This window comes from Oryctolagus cuniculus, chromosome 3 (assembly GCF_964237555.1).
Source record: "Oryctolagus cuniculus chromosome 3, mOryCun1.1, whole genome shotgun sequence".
Taxonomy (NCBI): Eukaryota; Metazoa; Chordata; class Mammalia; order Lagomorpha; family Leporidae; genus Oryctolagus; species Oryctolagus cuniculus.
This window is the reverse complement of record NC_091434.1, coordinates 141,005,974-141,027,613: the sequence shown is the minus strand read 5'-3', so window position 1 is coordinate 141,027,613 and position 21,640 is coordinate 141,005,974. Positions and strand designations below refer to the sequence as shown.

At 44.4% G+C, this 21,640-nt stretch overlaps 1 protein-coding gene across 2 annotated transcripts in view; it reads right to left on the bottom strand.

Moving 5' to 3' along the window:
• Positions 1 to 21,640, bottom strand: part of SLC26A5 (solute carrier family 26 member 5) — a 62,645-nt gene that overhangs the window by 37,168 nt on the left and 3,837 nt on the right. Inside the window, exon 2 of one of the 2 annotated variants that reach the window (XM_051848011.2) lies at positions 489 to 692. In XM_051848011.2, the coding sequence (XP_051703971.1) occupies positions 489 to 640 (152 nt within the window). In that variant the 5' untranslated portion in view covers positions 641 to 692. 2 annotated transcript variants of the gene reach the window in all.

Below are 21,640 nucleotides of genomic sequence, written 5' to 3'. Positions count from 1 at the left end.
GTGGGTACTTGAAAGGGAAACAGAAAGGGGGTTGCTTGTGTAAACCTTTACTAGGGGGTGGAGAACATCTGGCCTGTGGGTCAAACAAGGCCTGCAAAATCATCTGGTGTAGACCTGCTAAGGCAACCAGACAGGACTTGAAATCCAACACATCTATGGCAGGCTGTTTTTTAAGTTGCTAATGTTGTAGGAGCCTGTGAATGATGCTGTCAATACCCAAATAGCCCTTGTTAAGAAAAAAAAAAAAATCCCCCACTCCTGCTTTACGCAGATGTAAGGCACAGTAGGAATCCAACATACATGGTCAGATACATACCTACGTTCAACCCCGTATCTAACCCTGGCTGAACGGCTGCGGACGGCTTTGCAAATTGCAGATGCTGCCCGTTCGTTTCGTCTCCACATCACCTAACAGATCTCCGCCTCCCACCTGGCTCATGGCATCACCGCACAGTATGGGAAAGGAGGCAGGCTGGGGGCCGACATACGTGAATGCCTGCTTCAGCTTATCCCCGATGGAGTCCGCAACCTTGTCCTTCTTGTGCAGCCTTTCCTGGAGGACGGGATGGCTGAAGATGGGCCTTTCCACGCAGTACCTCTGGGCGGCCGCCAGGGCCTCACTGTCTTCCGCATGATCCATCGTCCTCTGACATCAGTCATCAGCGGCAGGAGACAAGCATTGCGGAGCGTCACTAAGCGAGGAGAGAAAACTCTGTTTTAGATGCCAAAGTCTTCCTGCCAACCGCCCCCTGGCCGCTCTTCCTTGTGGTGCCCCGAGTTCTCCTGAGGACTTCTTTAGTCACCCCAGGGCACCTTCCACCCTGTCCTCTAAACAGTAAGCACAGAGAACTGAAACGAAACCAGGATCGAGAAAAAGAGTAAACGTGACTTCTTCCTTCCCAGGGCGCTAAGTGAGTAATAGGGTTTGCTTTTCATAAAATCTCGCAAGCTGAGGGGCTGAACACTGCAGCCAGGGCCTCTGGTTCCAGGTAAGCGGAACTGCAAAGCAGGCCAACTCCAACTAGCTCTCTAAGAAGAGAACAGAAACGAGGCTAGGATCAATCCTCAATTGGGACCTCAAGTTTCCTGATGGTTTATTAGTCTCCTTTTCTGACTCTGAATTTATGGTTGATGACTTCCTTTTTTTTATTAAATAGCATTTGTATTTTTTTTTTAAGATTTATTTTATGTATTTGAAAGACAGAGTTACACAGAGAGAGGTAAATACAAAGCCAGGAGCCAGGAACTTCTTCTGGGTCTCCCACGCGGGTGCAGGGGCCCAAGGACTTGGGCCATCTTTTACTGCTTTCCCAGGCCATAGCAGAGAGCTAGATTGGAAGTGGAGCAGCCGGGACTAGAACCAGCACCCATACGGGATGCCGGCGCTTCAGGCCAGGGCTTTAACCCACTGCGCCACAGCGCCAGCCCCTGATGACTTCTTAAATCATCCTATGGTTCAGAACCGAGGCTCGTATGACTCCGTGAGGGACGTCCCTGGTGACATTTGCAGAAGGCTATAGTTAAAAACATTAGTGCAACTCTGTACTCTATCATATTGTTCTAAAGCTGATGATGTTGCAAGGAGATACACTGTAAAAACTGTTGGTAATTCTTTTTCATGCTACATAGTGAATACCACTTATATAAGTGAAAGAAAAGTTCAACATGTCTACGCAGATGAAAGTGTATACAGGAATGTTCACAGTAGCTATATGATTGTAAAATTTTTGAAAAACACCTCAAGTGTCTACACATATACAATAAAACACATTTTAGCATTTTAATAAACTGAACACTATATAGTATTTAAAAAACAAACTAAATCTGTAGGTGTCATCAATAAGTCTCCAAAGCTTGATTTTAAAGAAAAATACAGGGAACAGGTATTTGGCTTGGTGGTTAAGATGCCCACATCCCAGAGTGCCTGGCATGGACAGCTGCCTCTCCTGATTCCAGCTTCCTGCCAGTGTAGACCCCGGGAGGCAGCAGGTGATGGCTCAAGTGGATGGAACGGTTCCTGCCACCTACATAGTTCCTGGCTACTGGCTCTGACCCTGGCTGTTGTGGGTCTGTGGGCAATGAACCAGCAGACAAGAGCTCTGTCTCTCTCTGCCTCTCAGATAAATAGAATCTTAAAGTCAATTAAAAAATGTAAGGCATAGGGGAATACTTACAGAATGCAATTAACCAAACAAGAGTTTAAAAACTTACAAAGCAGTTGTATACATTGTTTTAGATACATAGACACCTCATAAAAGTATCAGAGCATTGATAATAATAATAAACACTAAGACCAAGATGTTGTTACCTCTGGAGAGAAGGAGAAAAGACCGCCAAGGGTTAGTCACAGCTTCAACTAACTACAACTGCAATGATTTAATCTGTTAAAAAAACTGGGCAGGGGCCAGCGCTGTGGCTCACTTGGTTAATCCTCTGCCTGCGGCACCGGCATCCCATATCATTTGGCTAGATCATGACTGTTGATAATGTACACCACACTTCTTCTCTGATATTTCATATTACAGAAGTCTGCCTAAATTTTCAAAAAATTATTTTTTTCTGGACTTCTCCTCCTTGATCTTCTGTCTTCTGCCAGGAAGGTCATGTCCTCCTTCTTACGGCCCCTCAGAGATAGAAAGACCCTCATGAGGGAGCTCTAATGAGAATGCAGCTCTGATTTTTCTCCTGTTGCAAAAACTCACTTTGATTTTACTGTTATCCACATGAATTTGCTCAGCAGTCAACAGGATGAATTATGATGACCACTGTGAAGCAATGGTGTCCATCTACGAGACAGAGGGGACCAACCCTTGCCAGTTAGCGCCACGGTCTGGGGAAAGCATCGGCTACTGGTGCCAGGGAGTGATTCTGAATGGATTCCTAATGGATTAGGAATTTCCAGAGTGGTGCCTGGATGGACAATGGACATTCACTTGGTGTGGGCAGCAAATGTCCCTGCATCCAACTATGTAGTTAGACATTCTGATTTTTTTAATTAAAAAAATTTTCATTTTATTTGAAAGGCAGACAGAGATGAAAAGAGACATTCAGGAGGGAGATAAAGAGGGAGAAAGAAACACCTTCCATTGGTTGGTTCATGCCTCACATGTCTGTGATGCCTAGGACTGGGCCAAGCCCAAACCAGGAGCCAGGAGCTCCACCCAGGAAGTGACCCAAGTATTCTGTGCCATTAAAGCTATCTCCAAGAGTGTGCATTAGCAGATAGCTGGATTGGAAGAGCCAGGACGTAAACCAGGCCCTCCAATCTGGGGTGCAGGAATCTAAGCAGCAACTTCAGTGCTGCATCAAACACCCATCTTAATTTTCATTCTCAGAGGTTGCTTGGCTAGGGGCCAGCACCGTGACACAGGTTAAGCTGCTGCCTGTGATGCTGGCATCACATCTGAGTGCAGGTTCAAGTTCTGACTGTTTTGCTTCCAATGCAGCTCCCTGCTAATGCACCCGAGAAAGCAGCTGAAGATGGTTCAAGTGCTCAGGCTCCTGCTGCCCATATGGAAGACCAGGATGGAGCTCCAGACTCCTGATTTCAGCCTGGCCCAGCCCTCACCACTGAGGCCATTTGGGGAATCAACTCGTAGATGGAAGATTGACCTCTCTTTCTCTCTTTTTGTATTTTCCTCTCTCTCTCTATTGTTCTGCCTTTCAAATAAATAAGTAAATTAAAAATAATTTGGCTATTCCCAACATCAGTAATCCCTCATTTATACACATTCATGCAAAAGGCACTTATCACCCCCCTTATGTATTCTCCTAGATCCTCACAGTTCCTTCTATGCAGGTTTAAAAAATCCCCCAGGACATTAAGATGATCTGCCAGGTAGGTACTAGACATATATAAAGAGACTGGCTTTCATCTCTACCTAAACCCAGAACCTCCCCAGGTACTAAAAACACCATCAGAGGGGTGGGTGTTTAGCCTAGCAGTTAAGACACTTGAACACTTCAGAACACCTGGGTTGCTCCAGGAGTTCAGAGACCTGGACTGTGTTCCTGCCTCTTAGCTTCCTCCTGGCCCAGCCCCTGCCACTGTGGGCATTCTGAGAGTGACCTGGTAGGTGGGAGTTCTGTCTGTCTCTCAAATAAATTAAAAAGAAACAAGCCCCCCAAACCCACTTGGGCCTGGGTCCCATACCACAGCCTCCAGGACATGCACCCAGGTATCTGTTTTAAAAGCATCCTAAGACAATCCCAAAGACCAGCGCAAGTGGAGAAGCAGTGGTTTATGTCCTGAGACAGAGAAATACATATGGAAAAGACATGAGAAAATAAAAAAGGAGCATCTAAAATGATGATGACAGGCTTTCAGGAATTTAGAAAATCAGTGACACAATTAAAGCCAGATAAGATAACTTCTAAGAAGAGTAAATCTTCTAATATGAGATATGGTATAATACAGTAAGGTCAGACAAAATAATAAATAATCAATATGCTATAGCTGGAAGCCTCCCCTAGAAATGCCCATATCCCATATGGTATGCTACAATTCTACTGCTTAATGAAGAGTACACAAAGTAGTTCTGAAGAGGAATTTCAAATGTAAGGAAACTGATTTAGCAGTAAAAATGCATCTCTGGATTTGCCATTTTCTCTTGGGGCATTGGCTCTCAGCACTGGCTGCACAGAAGAGTTCCCTGGGTAGCTTTAAATATTGCTGGGGCCAGATACTGCCAGAGATTGAGTTAATTGGTCTGGGAAGCCAGCAGGGACTGAGAGTTTAAGAAGCTCTCAGGGATTCTCTGGCCGGCACCGTGGCTCACTAGGCTAATCCTCCGCCTAGCGGCGCCGGCACACCAGGTTCTAGTCCCGGTCGGGGCGCCGGATTCTGTCCCGGTTGCCCCTCTTCCAGGCCAGCCCTCTGCTGTGGCCAGGGAGTGCAGTGGAGGATGGCCCAGGTGCTTGGGCCCTGCACCCCATGGGAGACCAGGAAAAGCACCTGGCTCCTGGCTCCTGCCATCGGATCAGCGCGGTGCGCCGGCCGCAGCGCGCCGGCCGCGGCGGCCATTGGAGGGTGAACCAACGGCAAAGGAAGACCTTTCTCTCTGTCTCTCTCTCTCACTGTCCACTCTGCCTGTCAAAAAATAAAAAAAATAAAAAAAAAAAGAAGCTCTCAGGGATTCTCTTGTGTAGTCAAAGTTCAAAACCACTACCTTAGGAGGTGGCAAAAGGAAGGCCCATACCCACCCACATAAACAAACAAAAAGAAGGTCATTGCATGGGGTGCACAGACATTGTGTACTACATTACGATCTTCACTTACTGGGTCCCTGAAATATTTAATAAAAGTTACAAGAGAGAGAAATACTTAGCATGAGTGTCTCCATTAAAGTCTTTTTACTAAGCTCATACTGACACAACAAAAGGCAGCTGGGTCCAAGTGGACAGGGCTACACGCACTGTACTCCCAGCAAACACAGCTCCAAAGTCACAGCCATTTCACTGAAGGTTTAAATCAGGAGCAAGTCTCAAAGAAATTGAGATCTCGGAACATCAGATGGACTTGGTGATCCTGTGTACACCCCCTGTAGGGTTGCTGGAGAAGAACAGGTGGTCTACTTAAATTTGAAGGTCACATAGGCAACACATGATTGTGGATTTCATGTGTTGTAGTAAAAATTTTTTCTTTGTCTCCCTCTGAGTATCTTCTATTTTTCTATGCTAAACCTGACAACCCTAACTTTTATGGGTTAAGAAGAGACATGGAAAAAGGGTTTCACAAGTATTTTTGAGGTGCTAGAATCCTGGCTACAATCAGGTGTCTGTCACTCCAGGGATGTGTCAACTGGCAAAGAAAGAAAATGATGTCACAGTGAAAGGCTGCCGTTTTGGGGGAGTTTTGCATCAACGATGATTACATAATTAAAATCCTTCCATGAGAAAAGTCACTTCTAAGATGGCCTAAAGGGCCCAGCATTGTGGCAGAACTTGTAAAGCCACCACCTGTGTTGCTGGCATCCTATACAGGCGCCGGTATGAGTCCCTGCTAATGCACCTGGGAAAGCAGTGGAGGATGGCCCAAGCGCCTGGGCCCCTGTACCCATGTGGGAGACCCAGAAGAAGTTCCTGGCTTTGGCTTGGCCCAGCCTTAGTGGCAGCCACTTGGGGATGCAGGATCTCTCTCTCTGTCTCTATCTCTGTAACTCTGCCTTTCAAAAAGTTTAAAACAAACAAACAAACAAAAAGATGGCCTAAAGGGAATAATCCTCTGGTAGGTCCTCAAACACTGACAGAACAGCAAATTGGCCTAGAGGTTTAAGACACAGTTTGCACAGCCGTAAAACAAGGGATTTTACCGCAGTTTAGAACATCTTTTTTTTTTTTTTTCATATTTTAGATCTTAATCTTGAAGACCATGCAATTTAACTCTCACTTTATATGTGAGAAAATGGACTTGCCTACACTCACTTGAGGGTGAACGACTTCTACAAAAATGTTCTCAAAACACAAACCTGCTTCCAATTCAAAGCACTTATCAAATTGAAAAGACATAGATATTTATTATTTCTTTTTTTGATATTTATTATTTCATTTATTTATTTGAAAGAGAAAGGCAGACATAGATCTCCTATCAGCTGGTTTACTCTTTGAATGCTCCCATTCAAAGAGTAAAAAGTGGAGCAGCTGGGACTTGAACTGGTGCCCATTTGGAATGCCGGTGCCTCAGGAAAATGCTTAAACTACTATACAATAGCACCTGCCCTCCTCCTGCTCTCTTTATTATCTTGTGATAGAACATCCCAAGATCTTACCTCATAAATACACAACATAGAACCGTTGACTACAGGCATGCTACTACACAGATCTCTAGGATTTACTCATTTTGCATAACTGAGACTTCGCTGCCTTTGACTAATGTTTCCCTCTAGCTCCTGCATTCTATTCTCTCAGCTTCTATGCTTCCTCCTCTTTATTGTTTTTGGGAAGCAGTTTGGCACCGTAGTTGAAATGTTATTTGGGACACCTGTACCTTATATTGGAGGGCCTGGGTTCAAGCCCCCGCTCCGCTCTCAATCCCAGCTTCCTTCTGATGTAACCCTGGGTGGGGGGGGGGTGGCGCGGGCAGCAGGTAATAGCTCAAGTGGTAGGGCCCCTGCCACCCACATGGGAGGCCCAAATTGAGGTCCCTGACTTCAGTGTGGCAAAATCTCAGTTGTGGGCATTTGAAGAGTGAACAGGAGCAGGGAGGTCTCTCCCCCTCTTTTTTATTTATTTATTTATTTATTTTTGACAGGCAGAGTGGATAGTGAGAGAGACAGAGAGAAAGGTCTTCCGTTGCCGTTGGTTCACCCCTCAATGGCCACTGCAGCCGGCGCACCGCGCTGGTCCGAAGCCAGGAGCCAGGTGCTACTCCTGGTCTCCCATGAGGGTGCAGGGCCCAAGCACTTGGGCCATCCTCCACTGCACTCCTGGGCCACAGCAGAGAGCTGGACTGGAAGAAAAGCTACCGGGACAGAATCGGCGCCCCGACCAGGACTAGAACCTGGGGTGCCGGTGCTGCAGGCGGAGGATTAGCCAGGTGAGCCGCGGCACCAGCCCTCTTCCCCTCTTAAAATAAATAAAATGTAAAAATAAATATAAAAACAAATTCTTTGCTTCTTAAAAAAAAAAAAAGGTTCTAATGACACATTCTTGAGAACAGTATTTGGCAGATTTGTTTAAAACACCATTGAACTTTCTGTGTGCTGAAACTTGGTAAAATGGATTCAGTTTCTTGAAACTAAGGACAGTAATAGCACAGCAATGCTTTTCTTCAAGGTTTGAAACCAAGCATTTTTCTCTGTGGCTTGGAGGTATTAGAAAGTAATGAGCATCAGGGGCTGGCTCCGTGGTGCAGTAAGTTAATCCTCTGCCTGCAGCACCAGCATCCCATGTGGGCACCGGTTCTAGCCCTGGCTGCCCCTCTTCCAATCCAGCTCTCTGCTGTGGCCTGGGAAAGCAGTAGAAGATGGCCCAACTCCTTGAGCCCCTGCACTGTGTAGGAGACTGAGAGGAGGCACCTGCTCCTGGCTTCGGATCAGCACAGCGCGCCAGCTGTAGCGGCCATCTGGGGAGTGAACCAACAGAAGGAAGACCTCTCTGTCTCTCCCTCTCACTGTCTGTAACTCTATCTCTCAAATAAATAAATAAAAAGAAACTAATGAGTATCAGGGCATCCATCCATCCATCCACTCACAGTAGGCATTTGCAACTCTGGTAATGTGTGTGTATGTTCATTTAAAGATCTATTTTATTTATTTAAGAGGCAGAATTATAGAGACAGAGAGATCTTCCATCCACTGGTTCACTCCCAGATGCTTGCAACGACCAGGGCTAAGCCAGACAGAAGTCAGGAGTCAGAAGCTTCATCCAGGTCTCCCACTTGGGGGGAGGGGCCCAAGTACTTGGATCATCTTTCACTGCCTTCCTAGAAGCATCAGCAGGGAGTTGGATCCGAAGTGGAGCAGCTGGGACTTGACTCAGCTGGTAAAGCATATGTGAACCTTTTAGTTCCAAGCATGGCAGCACATTCCCAAGTTTACTTTTTTTTTTTTTTTTAAGGTTTATTTATTTGAAAAGCAGAGTTAGAGAGACAGAGAAATCTACTCTTTTATATACCTTCTCTATAGGTATTTGCATGAACAACTAACAAAAACCAATTAAGAATTTTTTTCTGCCCAGAGCAAGACATAAACTGTTCTATAATGTACATAGCACTCAGAAAAGATCTCATGATTTAAAATCCAAAAATATTTTTTCCACTTACAACTTTACTTGAAAACAATTTGAAAAAGTTCCTCTTTATACTTCTGAACCCTTAGCATAACCAGGATATATGATCTGCTATCCCTTCTTAATAATCTCTGATTGATTATAGTGGCCCAGTACTCAGGGAGAGCAGAGAGCCCTCAGGTTGATGCAAGCTGATCTTGACTGTGGATTGGCAGCTGTGCGAGGGCAGGGCTGCTGCCTGGGATCGAGCCGTGGCCTAGCTCACAGGGGCCTCCGTACATTTCCTCGACAGAGGTATATCTCAGTAGTGAGGCCAAGGTTCTGGGACCAGCTGGCCTAGGGCTCTGCATGTCATTTCCTTCTTCTTTTATAGTTATCCCACCCCTAACAGTCCTCTGCCAAAGGGCTCTGAAATTAGGATCCAGATCACCAATACCACATGCAAGGCCTGGGGATCAGAAGGATTGGCTTGGAGGCCAGGCCTAGTGATGTGGGCACTGGCGGAGGTTAAGCCACTTCTTGGGATGCCTGCAATGCCACGTTGGAGTGCCTGATTCGAGTCCCAGCTACTCTGCTTCTGATGCAGCTTCCTGCCAATGTGCACCCCAGGAGGCAACGGGTGATGGCTCAAGTACTTGGGTCCCTGCCGTCCAAGTGGGAGACCTGGATTGAAATCCAGGCTCCTGAGTTCCACCTGGCCCAGATCTGGCTGTTGTGGGCATTTGGGGAGAGAACCAGTGGATAGAAGCTCTGCCTGCTTGTCTCTCTCTTCTTCTGCCTTTCAAACAACATGAAAATAATTAAAAAAAAAAAACTTTCAAAAGATTTGTATTGCCATTAACCTCAGTTCAAGACTTTGCTCTTTTATTTTTTAAAAAATATTTATTTATTTGAAAGGCAGAGTTAGAGAGAGAGAGAGAGAGAGAGAGAGGTATTCCATTGGCTGGTTCACTCCCTAGATGTTCACAACAGCCAGGGTTGGGCCAGCCTGAAGACAGGAACTTCTTCCAAATCTCCCATATGGGTGCAGGAGCCCCGAGTACCTGGCCATCCTCCACTGCTTTCCCAGCACATTAACAGGGAGCTGGATTGGAAGAGGAGCAGCTGGGACTTGAACTGCCACCCATATGGGATGCTGGCACCACAGGCAGAGGCTCAGTCTATGATGCCACAGCACTGGTCCCACTCTGCCATTATGGTGGAACATCAGCAAGTTATTTGCCCTAAGTATTGAGACCATAGGGCGTGGCTTTGGCCTGCTGTCCCAGAGTAATTATTACATCCAAATGTGGCCCAGAGTTCGGTAATAAATTATGTTCTCTTCAAATTCTGCAGCTGTAACTGTGACATAAAAATAATAGCCCTGTAGAGGTAAATTAGAAAAAGCTTCTGAAGTGTTGATCATGTAAGTGCTCTGTGTGACTAGCATTACTACTAGGCGTGTAGTTCCCCTTAGCTCCAGGCTGCTCATTTGTAAATGAGGAGCATGAGGGGCTGGTGCTGTGGCATAGCAGGTAAACCACTGCCTGCAGTGCTGGCATCCCAGATGGGCGCCAGTTCAAGTTCCGGCTGTTCCTCTTCCAATTCAGCTCTCTGCAATGGCCTGGGAAAGCAGTAGAGGATAGGCCAAGTCCTGGGGTCCCTGCACCCACACGGGAGATCCAGAAGAAGCTCTTGGCTTCGGATCAGCACAGCTCTGGCTGCTGCAGCCAACTGGGGAGTGAACCAGCAGATGGAAGCTCTCTCTCTCTCTGCCTCTCCTTCTCTGTGTAACTCTTTCAAATAAATAAATAAATCTTTTAAAAAATGAGGAGCATGACTGCTCTTTAATTGCTTTTTTTCAATCACTAATATATTCACATAGCTCAAAAATCCACATTTAAAAAGAATTCAAGTGAGGGCTTACTTCCATTCCATGGCTGGGAAACAATAGTACCCATTCCCTATATGTCTTCTCAAATATTTTATATACACACAAGCAGATATGAAAATACACATATATTCCCATTAATTAAATCATGCCTTAGTGCTGTTTTATACATTGCCTTTTTGATTTAATGATAAACCCTGGTGGGGCCAGTGCTATGGCGCGGCAGGCTAAGCTTCTGCCTGCAGTGCCAGCATCTCATATGGGTGCCTGTTCATGTTCTGGTTGCTCTTCTTCCCAACCAGCTCTCTGCTATGGCCTGGGAAAGCAGTAGAAGATGGCCCAAATGCTTGGGCCCCTGTACCCATGTGGAAGACCCAGAACAAGCTCCTGGCTCCCAGCTTCAGATTGGCTCAGCTCCGGCCATTGGAGCCATTTGGGGACTTCTCTCTCTGTGTCTCATTATCTCTGTCTTAACTCTACCTCTCAAATAAATAAAATCTTTTAAAAAATAATCCTGGTGATCTTTCTGTATCAACCTAAAACATTTCTTATAAAACATTTCTCTTAACAACACTATCAAGGCAATTTATGACAAAACTATGGCAAGCACCATACTGAACAGGGAAAAGTTAGAGGCATTCCCACTGAGATCCAGTACCAGACAGGGATGCCCACTCTCACCATTGCTATACAATATAGTCCTGAAAGTTTAGCCAGAGCCATTAGGCAAGAAAAAGAAATCAAAGGGATACAAATTGGGAAGGAGGAAGTCAAACTATCCTTATTTGCAGATGACATGATTCTATATATAGGGAATCCAAAAGACTTCACTAAGAGACTATTGGAACTCATAAAAGAGTTTGGTAAAATATTAGGATATAAAGTTAATACACAAAAATCAACAGCCTGTGTATACACAGACAATGCCATGGCTGAGAAAGAACTTCTAAGATCAATCCCATTCACAATAGCTACAAAAACAATCAAATACCTTGGAATAAATTTACTCAAGATGTCAAAGAACTCTATGATGAGACTTACAAAACTTTAAAGAAATAGAAGACACACAAAAAAATGGAAAAATCTTCCACGTTCATGGATTGGAAGAATCAATATCATCAAAATGTCCATTCTCCCAAAAGCAATTTACAGATTCAATGTGATACCAATCTAAATACCAAAGACATTCTTCTCACGTCTAGAAAAAATGATGCTGAAATTCATATGGAGGCACAGAAGACCTCAAATAGCTAAAGCAATCTTATACAACAAAAGTAAAGCTGGAGGCATCACAATACCAGATTTCAGGATATACTACAGGGAAGTTATAATCAAAACAGCATGGTATTGGTACAAAAATAGATGGATAGACCAATGGAACAGAATAGAAACCCCAGAAATCAATCGAAACATTGACAACCTATTTGTATTTGACCAAGGATCTAAAACCAATTGCTGGGGCATGGGAAGTCTCTTCAACAAATGGTGCTGGGAAAACTGGATTTCCACATGCAGAAGCATGAAGACAGACCCCTACCTTACACCCTACACAAAAATCCACTCAACATGGATTAAAGATTTAAATCTGTGTCCAACACCATCAAAATAATTGAGAACATTGGGGAAACTCTGCAAGACATTGGCACAGGCAGTCAAAGCAAAAATTAACAAATGGGATTACTTCAAATTGAGAAGTTTCTTTACAGCAAAAGAATCAGGAAAGTGAAGAGGCAACCAACAGAACGGGAGAAATTGTTTTCAAATTATACAACTGATGAAGGATTAATAACCAGAATCTACAAAGAGATCAAGAAACTCCACAACAACAAAACAAACAACCCAGTTAAGAGATGGGCCAAGGACTTAAACAGACATTTTTCAAAAGAGGAAATCCAAATGGCCAAAAGACAAATGAAAAAATGTTCAGGATCTCTAGCCATCAGGGATATGCAAATCAAAACCACAATGAGGGTTCACCTCACCCTAGTTAGAATGGCTCACATACAGAAATCATCTAACAACAGATGCTGGAGAGGATGTGGGGAAAGGGCACCCTAACCCACTGTTAGTGGGAATGTAAACTCATAAAGCTATTGTGGAAAACAGTATGGAGATACCTCAGAAATCTGAAGACAGATCTACCATACGACCCAGCCATCCCACTCCTGGGAATTTACCCAAGGGAAATCAGTAAAAAAAAGAGCTATCTGCAACTCCATGTTTATTACAGCTCAATTCACAATAGCCAAGAAATGGAATCAACCTAAATGCCCATCAACAGAAGAATGGATAGGGAAATTATGGGATATGTACACTATGGAATACTGCACAGCAGTAAAAAATGAAATCCAGTCATTTGCAATGAAATGGATCAATCTGGACAACTTCATGCTTAGTGAAATAAGCCTGTCCCAAAGGTACAAATACCATATATTCTCCCTGATCTGTGAGAGTTAATAGCACTCCTAAAATGCAAGCCATAAAAGTAAAATTGACACTTTGAGAAACAATGACTTGAATAGCCCTTGTTCTGACTGTCGAGGGACAGTTTATTTATATTTTGTCTTTTCTTTTTTTTTCCTTTTTTCTTCTTCATACTATATGTTGAACTCTTTACTTAACATAGAGTTAATCATATGTATATAAAGGCAATTGAACATAGATCCCAGTAAAAAATAAGAGGGAGAATAAGAGAGGGATGAGGAAGTTTATAACTGTAAAGCTGTATAGTTCTGCACATAGTCCTACAGACTTACTTCTAAGGATACAGTTTAAAAACTTGTCATGGGACTCCAATCCCATTAAAATTGGTGGTAAAAATGCTATCTTAATTGCTAAAGTGATGATGTTAAGTGTTAAAGTGACATATAGGTAGGATTAAGTGTAAAAGATCATACAGGGCTGGCGCCATGGCTCACTAGGCTAATCCTCCGCCTAGAGGCACCGGCACACCGGGTTCTAGTCCCGGTCGGGGCGCCAGATTCTGTCCCAGTTGCCCTTCTTCCAGGCCAGCTCTCTGCTGTGGCCAGGGAGTGCAGTGGAGGATGGCCCAAGTCCTTGGGCCCTGCACCCCATGGGAGACCAGGAGAAGCACCTGGCTCCTGCCTTCGGATCAGCGTGGTGCGCTTACTCCCCATGTAGGACCTCTGTCTTTAATGAGTTGTACTATGAGAATAACTGCAAAACTTATTCTCAAACTGTACTTTATATATTGTGTGTGTGTGTGTGTGCACGTGCAAACTGTTGAAATCTTTATTTAGCATAGAGTTGGTCCTCTGTATATAAAGTTAAATTAAAAATGAACCATAATGAAGAATGGGATGGGAGAGGGAGGAGGAGGTGGAACAGGGGTGGGGGTGGGAGGGCAGGTATGGGGGAAGAACCACTATATTCCTAAAGTTGTACCTATGAATTTGACCTTACAATGTGATGCAGTTCCAAATTCTCTCTAGAACTGAGAACTACTGCTCAAAGTCATAGAATTGCAGGGCTATTTTTTTTTATTTATCAAGTGTAAACGTTTTATACAAATGCTCAGCATGAAAACTGAATGCGTGAGTCTCCTTGCTTACTCCTCCATTTACTAAGTTACTGTGATATATTTAATAGCCTTGCTCATCATTGTGTCTTTCAACCTTTCCAGTTTTTTTTTTTTTTTCCATCTGATTGGGTTGTTTCCTGACAGCTTTTTAGATTCAGCTCCCAGTTCACTACCCTACCTTTAGCTCTGACAGGCTGTTTAATCAGTGCATTAATTTTTTTTTTTTTTTTTTGACAGGCAGAGTGGACAGTGAGAGAGAGAGAGAGAGAGAGAAAGGTCTTCCTTTGCCGTTGGTTCACCCTCCAATGGCCGCTGCGGCCGGCGCACCGCGCTGATCCGATGGCAGGAGCCAGGAGCCAGGTGCTTTTCCTGGTCTCCCATGGGGTGCAGGACCCAAGCACCTGGGCCATCCTCCACTGCACTCCCTGGCCACAGCAGAGGGCTGGCCTGGAAGAGGGGCAACCGGGACAGAATCCGGCGCCCCGACCGGGACTAGAACCCGGTGTGCCGGCGCCGCTAGGCGGAGGATTAGCCTAGTGAGCCGCGGCGCCGGCCTCAGTGCATTAATTTTTTTCAAAGATTTATTTATTTGTTTGAAAGACAGTTACAGAGAGGCAGAGTGGAGAGAGGGAGAGAGGCAGAGTGGAGAGAGGGAGAGAGGCAGAGAGAAAATGAACTAGCCATCTGCTAGTTCACTTCCCAGATGGCTGCTGATCTGAGGTCAGGAGCCAGGAGCTTCTTCCAGGTCTCCCATGAGGGTGCAGGTGCCCAAGCCCTTGGGCCATCCTCCACTGCTTTCCTAGGCCATAGCAGAGAGCTGAAGTGTAAGTAGAGCAGCCGGGACTCGAACCAGAGCCCATGTGGGATGCTGGCACCGCAGATGGTGGCTTTACCCACCATGCCACAGTGCCAGATCCTCAGTACATTAATTTTTTAAAGAAAAATTCAATGTCTTTTTTTAACAGAAAAAGTAGTCCCAAGTCTGTAATGAGTATCCACTTGAAATTTTATTCCTTGTGATAAGACCCTAATTAAAATATTTTTAATTAAAATAGGCTGTCATTCCTAAAATTACACATTCACTCACTCACAGAATCCACTCTATTTAAGGAATGCTCCTTACTGTTCACACTGTGTGGCAAAACACTAGATCCATGATGATAATAAAGGCCAGTTTAATCAACTGGAGAATAATTCTTTACCTGCTTTTGACTTTTACAAAATCCAAAAATGAGCCTTAGCAATGTTGGTTTCAGTGAAATGGGATCATTCCCACAAACAAGGATCCCCAAACCAGCAGAACCTAAACTCGCAGTCCCCCAGGTGAGGAGCCATCGTGAGTCCCGGCCAGAGAGCCTACCTCTGTTTCTGTTCCTTGTTTCCAGTCCACACCCGGAGCAGAATCTTGCACAGATAAACCTGTTAGCACTGAAACTCTAAGACCAGTAATGCTACGAGTAAAACCAAAGCCTCTGGCTCCCGGACCACACTTTGAGAGGCAAGGCTGCGAGTCATCTGTGCTTCTTCCCACCTCTCTCGTTTCCAGCAATATGGCCCTTGTTTATGCAGCAAGTGATACCAACAATTCCAAAATGCCACCCTGAGGGCCTGCTTTCTGGGACTATCAGGGAATCCTTTTTTCTCGTTCCCTACTTTCCAGTTTTAGTCAATCACCAATACTACACATCTATGTCTTTTCATTTCTGATTTTTAGTTTTCAGTATTATCATTTCTTGTTTTTTTTTTTTTTTTTTTTTTTTTTTTTTTTTTTTTTTTTTTTTAAAGATTTATTTATTTATTTGAATGGCTCAGTTACGCAGAGGAGAGGCAGAGAGGGAGAGAGGTCTTCCATCCGATGGTTCTCTCCCCAATTGGCCACAATGGCCGGAGCTGCACCGATCTGAAGCCAGGAGCCAGGAGTTTCTGCCGGGTCTCCCATGTGGGTACAGGGGTTCAAGCACTTAGGTCATCTTCCACTGCTTTCCCAGGCCATAGCAGAGAGCTGGATGGGAAGTGGAGCAACCAGGTCTCAAACCAGTGCCCATATGGGATGCTGGCACTTCAGGCCAGGGTGTCAACCTGCTGGGCCACGGCATCAGCCCCCAGAGTATTATCATTTCTTTGCTGCATCGCTAAACCTGCATCTTGATTCATAAATGGCTTTTTAAAAATATGCCTCTTCCATTTTCATAGTATGTATTCATTTTTCCTCTTTTCTTTCCTTTGTGAATATTTAACCTACTTGGGACCGTGTTCATTCCTTCCACTGTTTTAAGTTCCTGGGGGATCTGATTTTTGTGATTGTTTTGTTTGCTGATACTCTCCTATGGTGGTTGTAGATTTTTTTTTAAAGATTTATTTATTTGGAAGACGGAATTACAGAGAGAGGTAGAGACAGGGAGAGACAAAGAGGTTTTCCATCCACTGGTTCACTCTGTAAATGGCCGCAATGGCCACAGCTGAGCTGAACCGAGCTGAGCTGATCTGAAGCCAGGAGCTTCTTCTGGGTCTCCCACGTGGGTGCAGGGGCCCAAGGACTTGGTCCACTCTCCACTGCTTTACCAGGTACATCAGCAGGGAACTGAATTGGAAGTGGAGTAGCTAGGACTTGAACATGTATCCATATGGGATGCTGGCGATGCAGGCCAGGGCTTTAACCCACTGTGCCACAGTGCCAGTCCCTGTAGATTTTTAAAATTGCAAGCTCATATTAAGTGGGGAAAGTCAGGGAGCATTTCACTGGTGTTCCATGTGCACCTAAGATATGAAGCGTCCCTAGGCACTGCCATGGCTCTACTGGCTCTGGGCATTTTTTCCACTATGTCCGGTGTCTCTTTCATGTTAGGGTTTGAGGGACTATGATTCTGAACTCAACATAGCTCAAACAGAGGTCTGGGGCTTTAACTGTCAGAGGCTGATTTTTTTTTTTCTTTTTTAAATTTTCACTCAAGGCTGTAAGGATTCTTTATTTTCTTAAGCCGTCGTTAGTCTTCCTAATGCTCCATCAGCCACCTAGACAGGGGCTCCAGGCTTTGCCAGTGTCTCAGTCCCAGCTTCCAACTGTGCAGGTCTGAGAGCATGTTTTTTTTCCCTGGACTGAGTGGTACAATCCCACCTGCACAGCCGAGAAACTTCTACGGGTGGTGCTGAGTGTGAAACTAAACTTCCTTTTCCTTGTTCTTCCGGCAATTTGTTTTGAGACTGACTATTTAAACATTCTGTTGTGTTCTGTCCTCCACTTTAGTACCTGGTACCGGTGGGAGATCAGGAAAAGTCAGCTTAGTTCTCTATATTGCCAAAACTTCTATTACTATAAAATTACTGAATGGAATTCACTTCTTTTTTAAAAAAAAAGATTTGAGAGAGTTACAGAGAGACAGCGAGAGACAGATCTTCCATCCCCTGATTCACTCCCCAAAAGGCCCAAACAGGCAGGGCTGGGCCGGGCCGAAGCCAGGAGCTTCATCTGGGTCTCCCGTGTGGGAGGCGGGGGTTGGGGGCAAGCACTTGAGCCATCTTATTCCAAGTACTTGGGCCCTGGCACCCATGTGGGAGATCCCAAGGAAGCTCCTGGCTCTGGTCTGGCCCAATCTCAGCTGTTGTGGTCATCTGGGAAGAGAGCCAGTGGCTGGAAGATCTCTCTCTATATGTAACTCTGCCTTTCAAAAAAAAAAGAGCTGAGCCAAAGCCAGATACTCCAGTGTGGAACATGAGCATCCTAATGGCTTAATTAAACACTGAATCATATTTAATTCTTCTTAAAATAATTCTTGGAGTTCTCTGACTAGCTGCCCTATTTTGTGAATATGTTTTCTAAGCCCAGAAGTAGCTGCCAATGTAGTATTTTCCCCCCCTGTTGTACTTGGGAATTAGTTCCACTCTTTCCAATTCCACATCTTCCTTCTTGCTTTCTACCCTCAGTTGGCTGGAGCACATCCTTAGGCACCTACTTCAGAAAGCGTACTTGAAGGTAAATGGACTCGGTCTTTGAGTGTCTCAAAACATCTTTATTTAACCCTTATGTATAATTGATAATTTTACTGGCAACAGAATTTCAAGTTCAGAATAATTTTCCCTTATAAATTTGAAGGCATTATTCCATTGGCATCCAGTTTACTCATGGAAAGTCTTGGGTCAATCTTTTTTTTTTTTTTTTTTGACAGACAGAGTGGATAGTGAGAGAGAGAGACAGAGAGAAAGGTCTTCCTTTTGCCGTTGGTTCACCCTCCAATGGCTGCCACCGCTGGCACTCTGCAGCCGGCGCACTGCGCTGATCCGAAGGCAGGAGCCAGGTACTTCTCCTGGTCTCCCATGGAGTGCAGGGCCCAGGTACTTGGGCCATCCTCCACTGCACTCCCTGGCCACAGCAGAGAGCTGGCCTGGAAGAGGGGCAACCGGGACAGAATCCGGCGCCCCAACCGGGACTAGAACCCAGTGTGCCGGCGCCGCTAGGTGGAGGATTAGCCTATTGAGCCGCGGCGCCAGCCTTGGGTCAATCTTAAAGAAGCGACTTTATTTTTCCTTTCAGAAAGTTTTAGAATCTCTCTGCATCTTTGACTTGGAAATTCTGCAATGATTCTATCTCTGGGTGTTAATTTATTTGGTGAGCCTTTTTACAGCAAATTCTTTTCTTGCATTTCAATGTCAACTTTTTTTTTTTTTTTTTTTGTAGAGCTCCAATAGGATTACTGGATCATCTTCCTACTTCTCATTGTTTCCAGCAGATTCTGCCCCCTTTTGACTTTCAATTAGTCATTCTGGGAGGTTTTAACAATTTTATCTTTTAGGCCTTTAAAAACAATTTTAACTTTAGTCCTACTTTTTTCAATTTTCAAGATTACTTTTGTGTGTTTCCTGATTGTTCCTTAAGAGCATTCTGTTTTCATTGTACAGAAATACTATTTTTTTAAGTCACTCTAACAGTATTCAGATTTTTCTCCTCATTGATAACTGAAACCAAAACTTCCCAAGCATGGACTGAAGGAATCACAAAGCAGTGCTACTCAGGAAAGGCAAGGTGGTTCAGGAAAGTGACAGAAGTGAGTCAGGTATGCCCGTGCTGATCGAGAAAGCAGGTGCCAAGCCTACAGCAGTCTGATCCTGCACAGCTCTTGACAATGCTGGGGAAGGATCCCACTGAAACTTTCTTCTGTAGACTATCTCAATAAATAGTGTTGGGGATCGTTTTTCTGTCCATGAGGAAGCATGAAATTGTATCCTTATCTCACACTATATATAAAAACCAATTCCAAATGCATTAAAGGCTTATATTTAAGACCTGAAACTACAAAACTTCCAGAGAAAGAAGCTCCATGACATTGCTCTGGGAAGTCATTTTTTTTGGATGTGATCCCAAAGGCAAAGTTAACAAAAGCAAACGTTGACAAATGGAATTACTACAAACTCAAAAGCTTCTGCACAGCAAAGGAATCCAATGAGCAGTCAACTATCAAAACTGGAAAAAAATTGTACACCACACATCTGATAAGGGTTTAACAACCAAAATGTCTAGGGAACTCAAACTTCCAGTCCAGCTCTCTGCTGTGGCCTGGGAGTGCAGTGGAGGATGGCCCAAGTCCTTGGGTCCTGCACCCGCATGGGAGACCAGGAGAAGCACCTGGCTCCTGGCTTCAGATCGGTGCAACATGCCGGCCATAGCGGCCATTTGGGGGGTGAACCAATGGAAAAAGGAAGACGTTTCTCTCTGTCTCTGTCTCTCTCTCTAACTCTGCCTGTCCAAAAAATAAAACAACAACAACAACAAACAGCCTAACTTAAAAATGGGCAAAAGGTCAGAATAGGCATTCTTCAAAAGAGGACACACAAAAAACAGCCATGAAGTACAAAAATGTTCAGAATCAACAATCATCAGGGAAATGAAAATTAAAGCCACAGAGAGAGATCACTTTGCTTATTAGAATGGCTGTTAACAAAAAGATGAGAGATTAAGAGCAGGTGTTCAGCTCTGCAGTTAAGACAACCACATCCCACCCTGGAGTACCTGGGTTGGATTCAAGGCTCAGGCTCTGGCTCCTGCTTCCTGCCAATTCAGACTCAGAGGCAGCAGTGATGACTTATGTGATTGGGTTCCTGTCACCCACATCGAAGATCTGAATAGTCGGGCCCAACTCTGGCTGTAGCAGGCATTTGGGGAGTGAAACAGCAGATGGCAGCCCTATTTATCCATCTCTCCATCTCGCAAGTTCAAAAAAAGGGTGAAAGAACAAAAGTTGGTGATGTGTGGAGAAAAGAGAATCTTTGTATACTCTTGGGAATACAAATTGACAAAACCACTAAGAAAAAGAGTTTGAGGGCTCCTCAGAAATCTACAAATAGAACTACCATATGATTCAGTAATCCAATTTCTGGGTATATAACAAAAGGGATTGAGAGCAGTGAGGGAGGGAATGAAATGACGGGCTGCCAATCAAATAGTACAATGTCTCAGCTGGACGGGAGGAGTGTGTAATGAGAGCTACTGAACAGCAGGGTATGTGCAGCCCAGGATAATGTATCCTACATCTCAAAATATCTACATGAATTTCAAACATCTCATTATAAAGAATAATTACATTAATCACGCCACATTGTATACATACATCAAAATATCACATGGTACCCCCTAAATATAATTATGATTTGCCCATTAGAATAATATTAATTTAAAAATTTTTTTTTAAATTTATGGGAGGAGGCATTTAGCCTAGCAGTTCAAAGGACTGCGTGCCACATCAGAGCATTGGGGTCTGATATCTGGACCTGGCCTGCTGCTGCTACAGATCCTGGGAGGCCGCAGATGGCTCAAGTCATAGGGTTCCTGCCACCTGAGTGGAAGACCACAACTGCCCTTTCCTAAATTCATGACCTTCTACTTCCCACCTTGTCAGTCTGCACCAGCCCCACACACACATCTTAACACTGGGTGAACAAGCTGGCACTCAGCTGCCTCAGGGCCTTTGCACTGGAAAGTCAAGACACTGTGGCAAAAACACAAAACAAAACAAAAACCTAAATGAAAGATCTCTGCAAGTGAGATCCCAGTGGAAAGAACGGGCCATCAAAGAAGGAGGTGCCTTTCTCTGAAGGGAGGCGAGAACTTCCACTTTGACTACGACCTTGTCTAAATATGATCAGAGTCGGCAAACTCAAAAGGCTTCCATAGCCTTGGCAGCTCATGACAAAAGCCTAGGGTGATTACTGATGCCATAAACAAGAGTGTCAATTTGTTAAGTCAACAACAGGAGTCACTGTGCACTTACTCCTCATGTGGGATCTCTGTCCTTAATGTGCTGTCCAATGTGAATTAATGCTATAACTAGTACTCAAATAGCATTTTACACTTTATGTTTCTGTGTGGGTGCAAACTGTTGAAATCTTTACTTAACATATACTAAATTGATCTTCTGTATATAAAGATAATTGAAAATGATGTGAGGGCTGGTGCCACAGCTCAATAGGCTAATCCTCCGCCTGTGGCGCCGGCACACCGGGTTCTAGTCCTG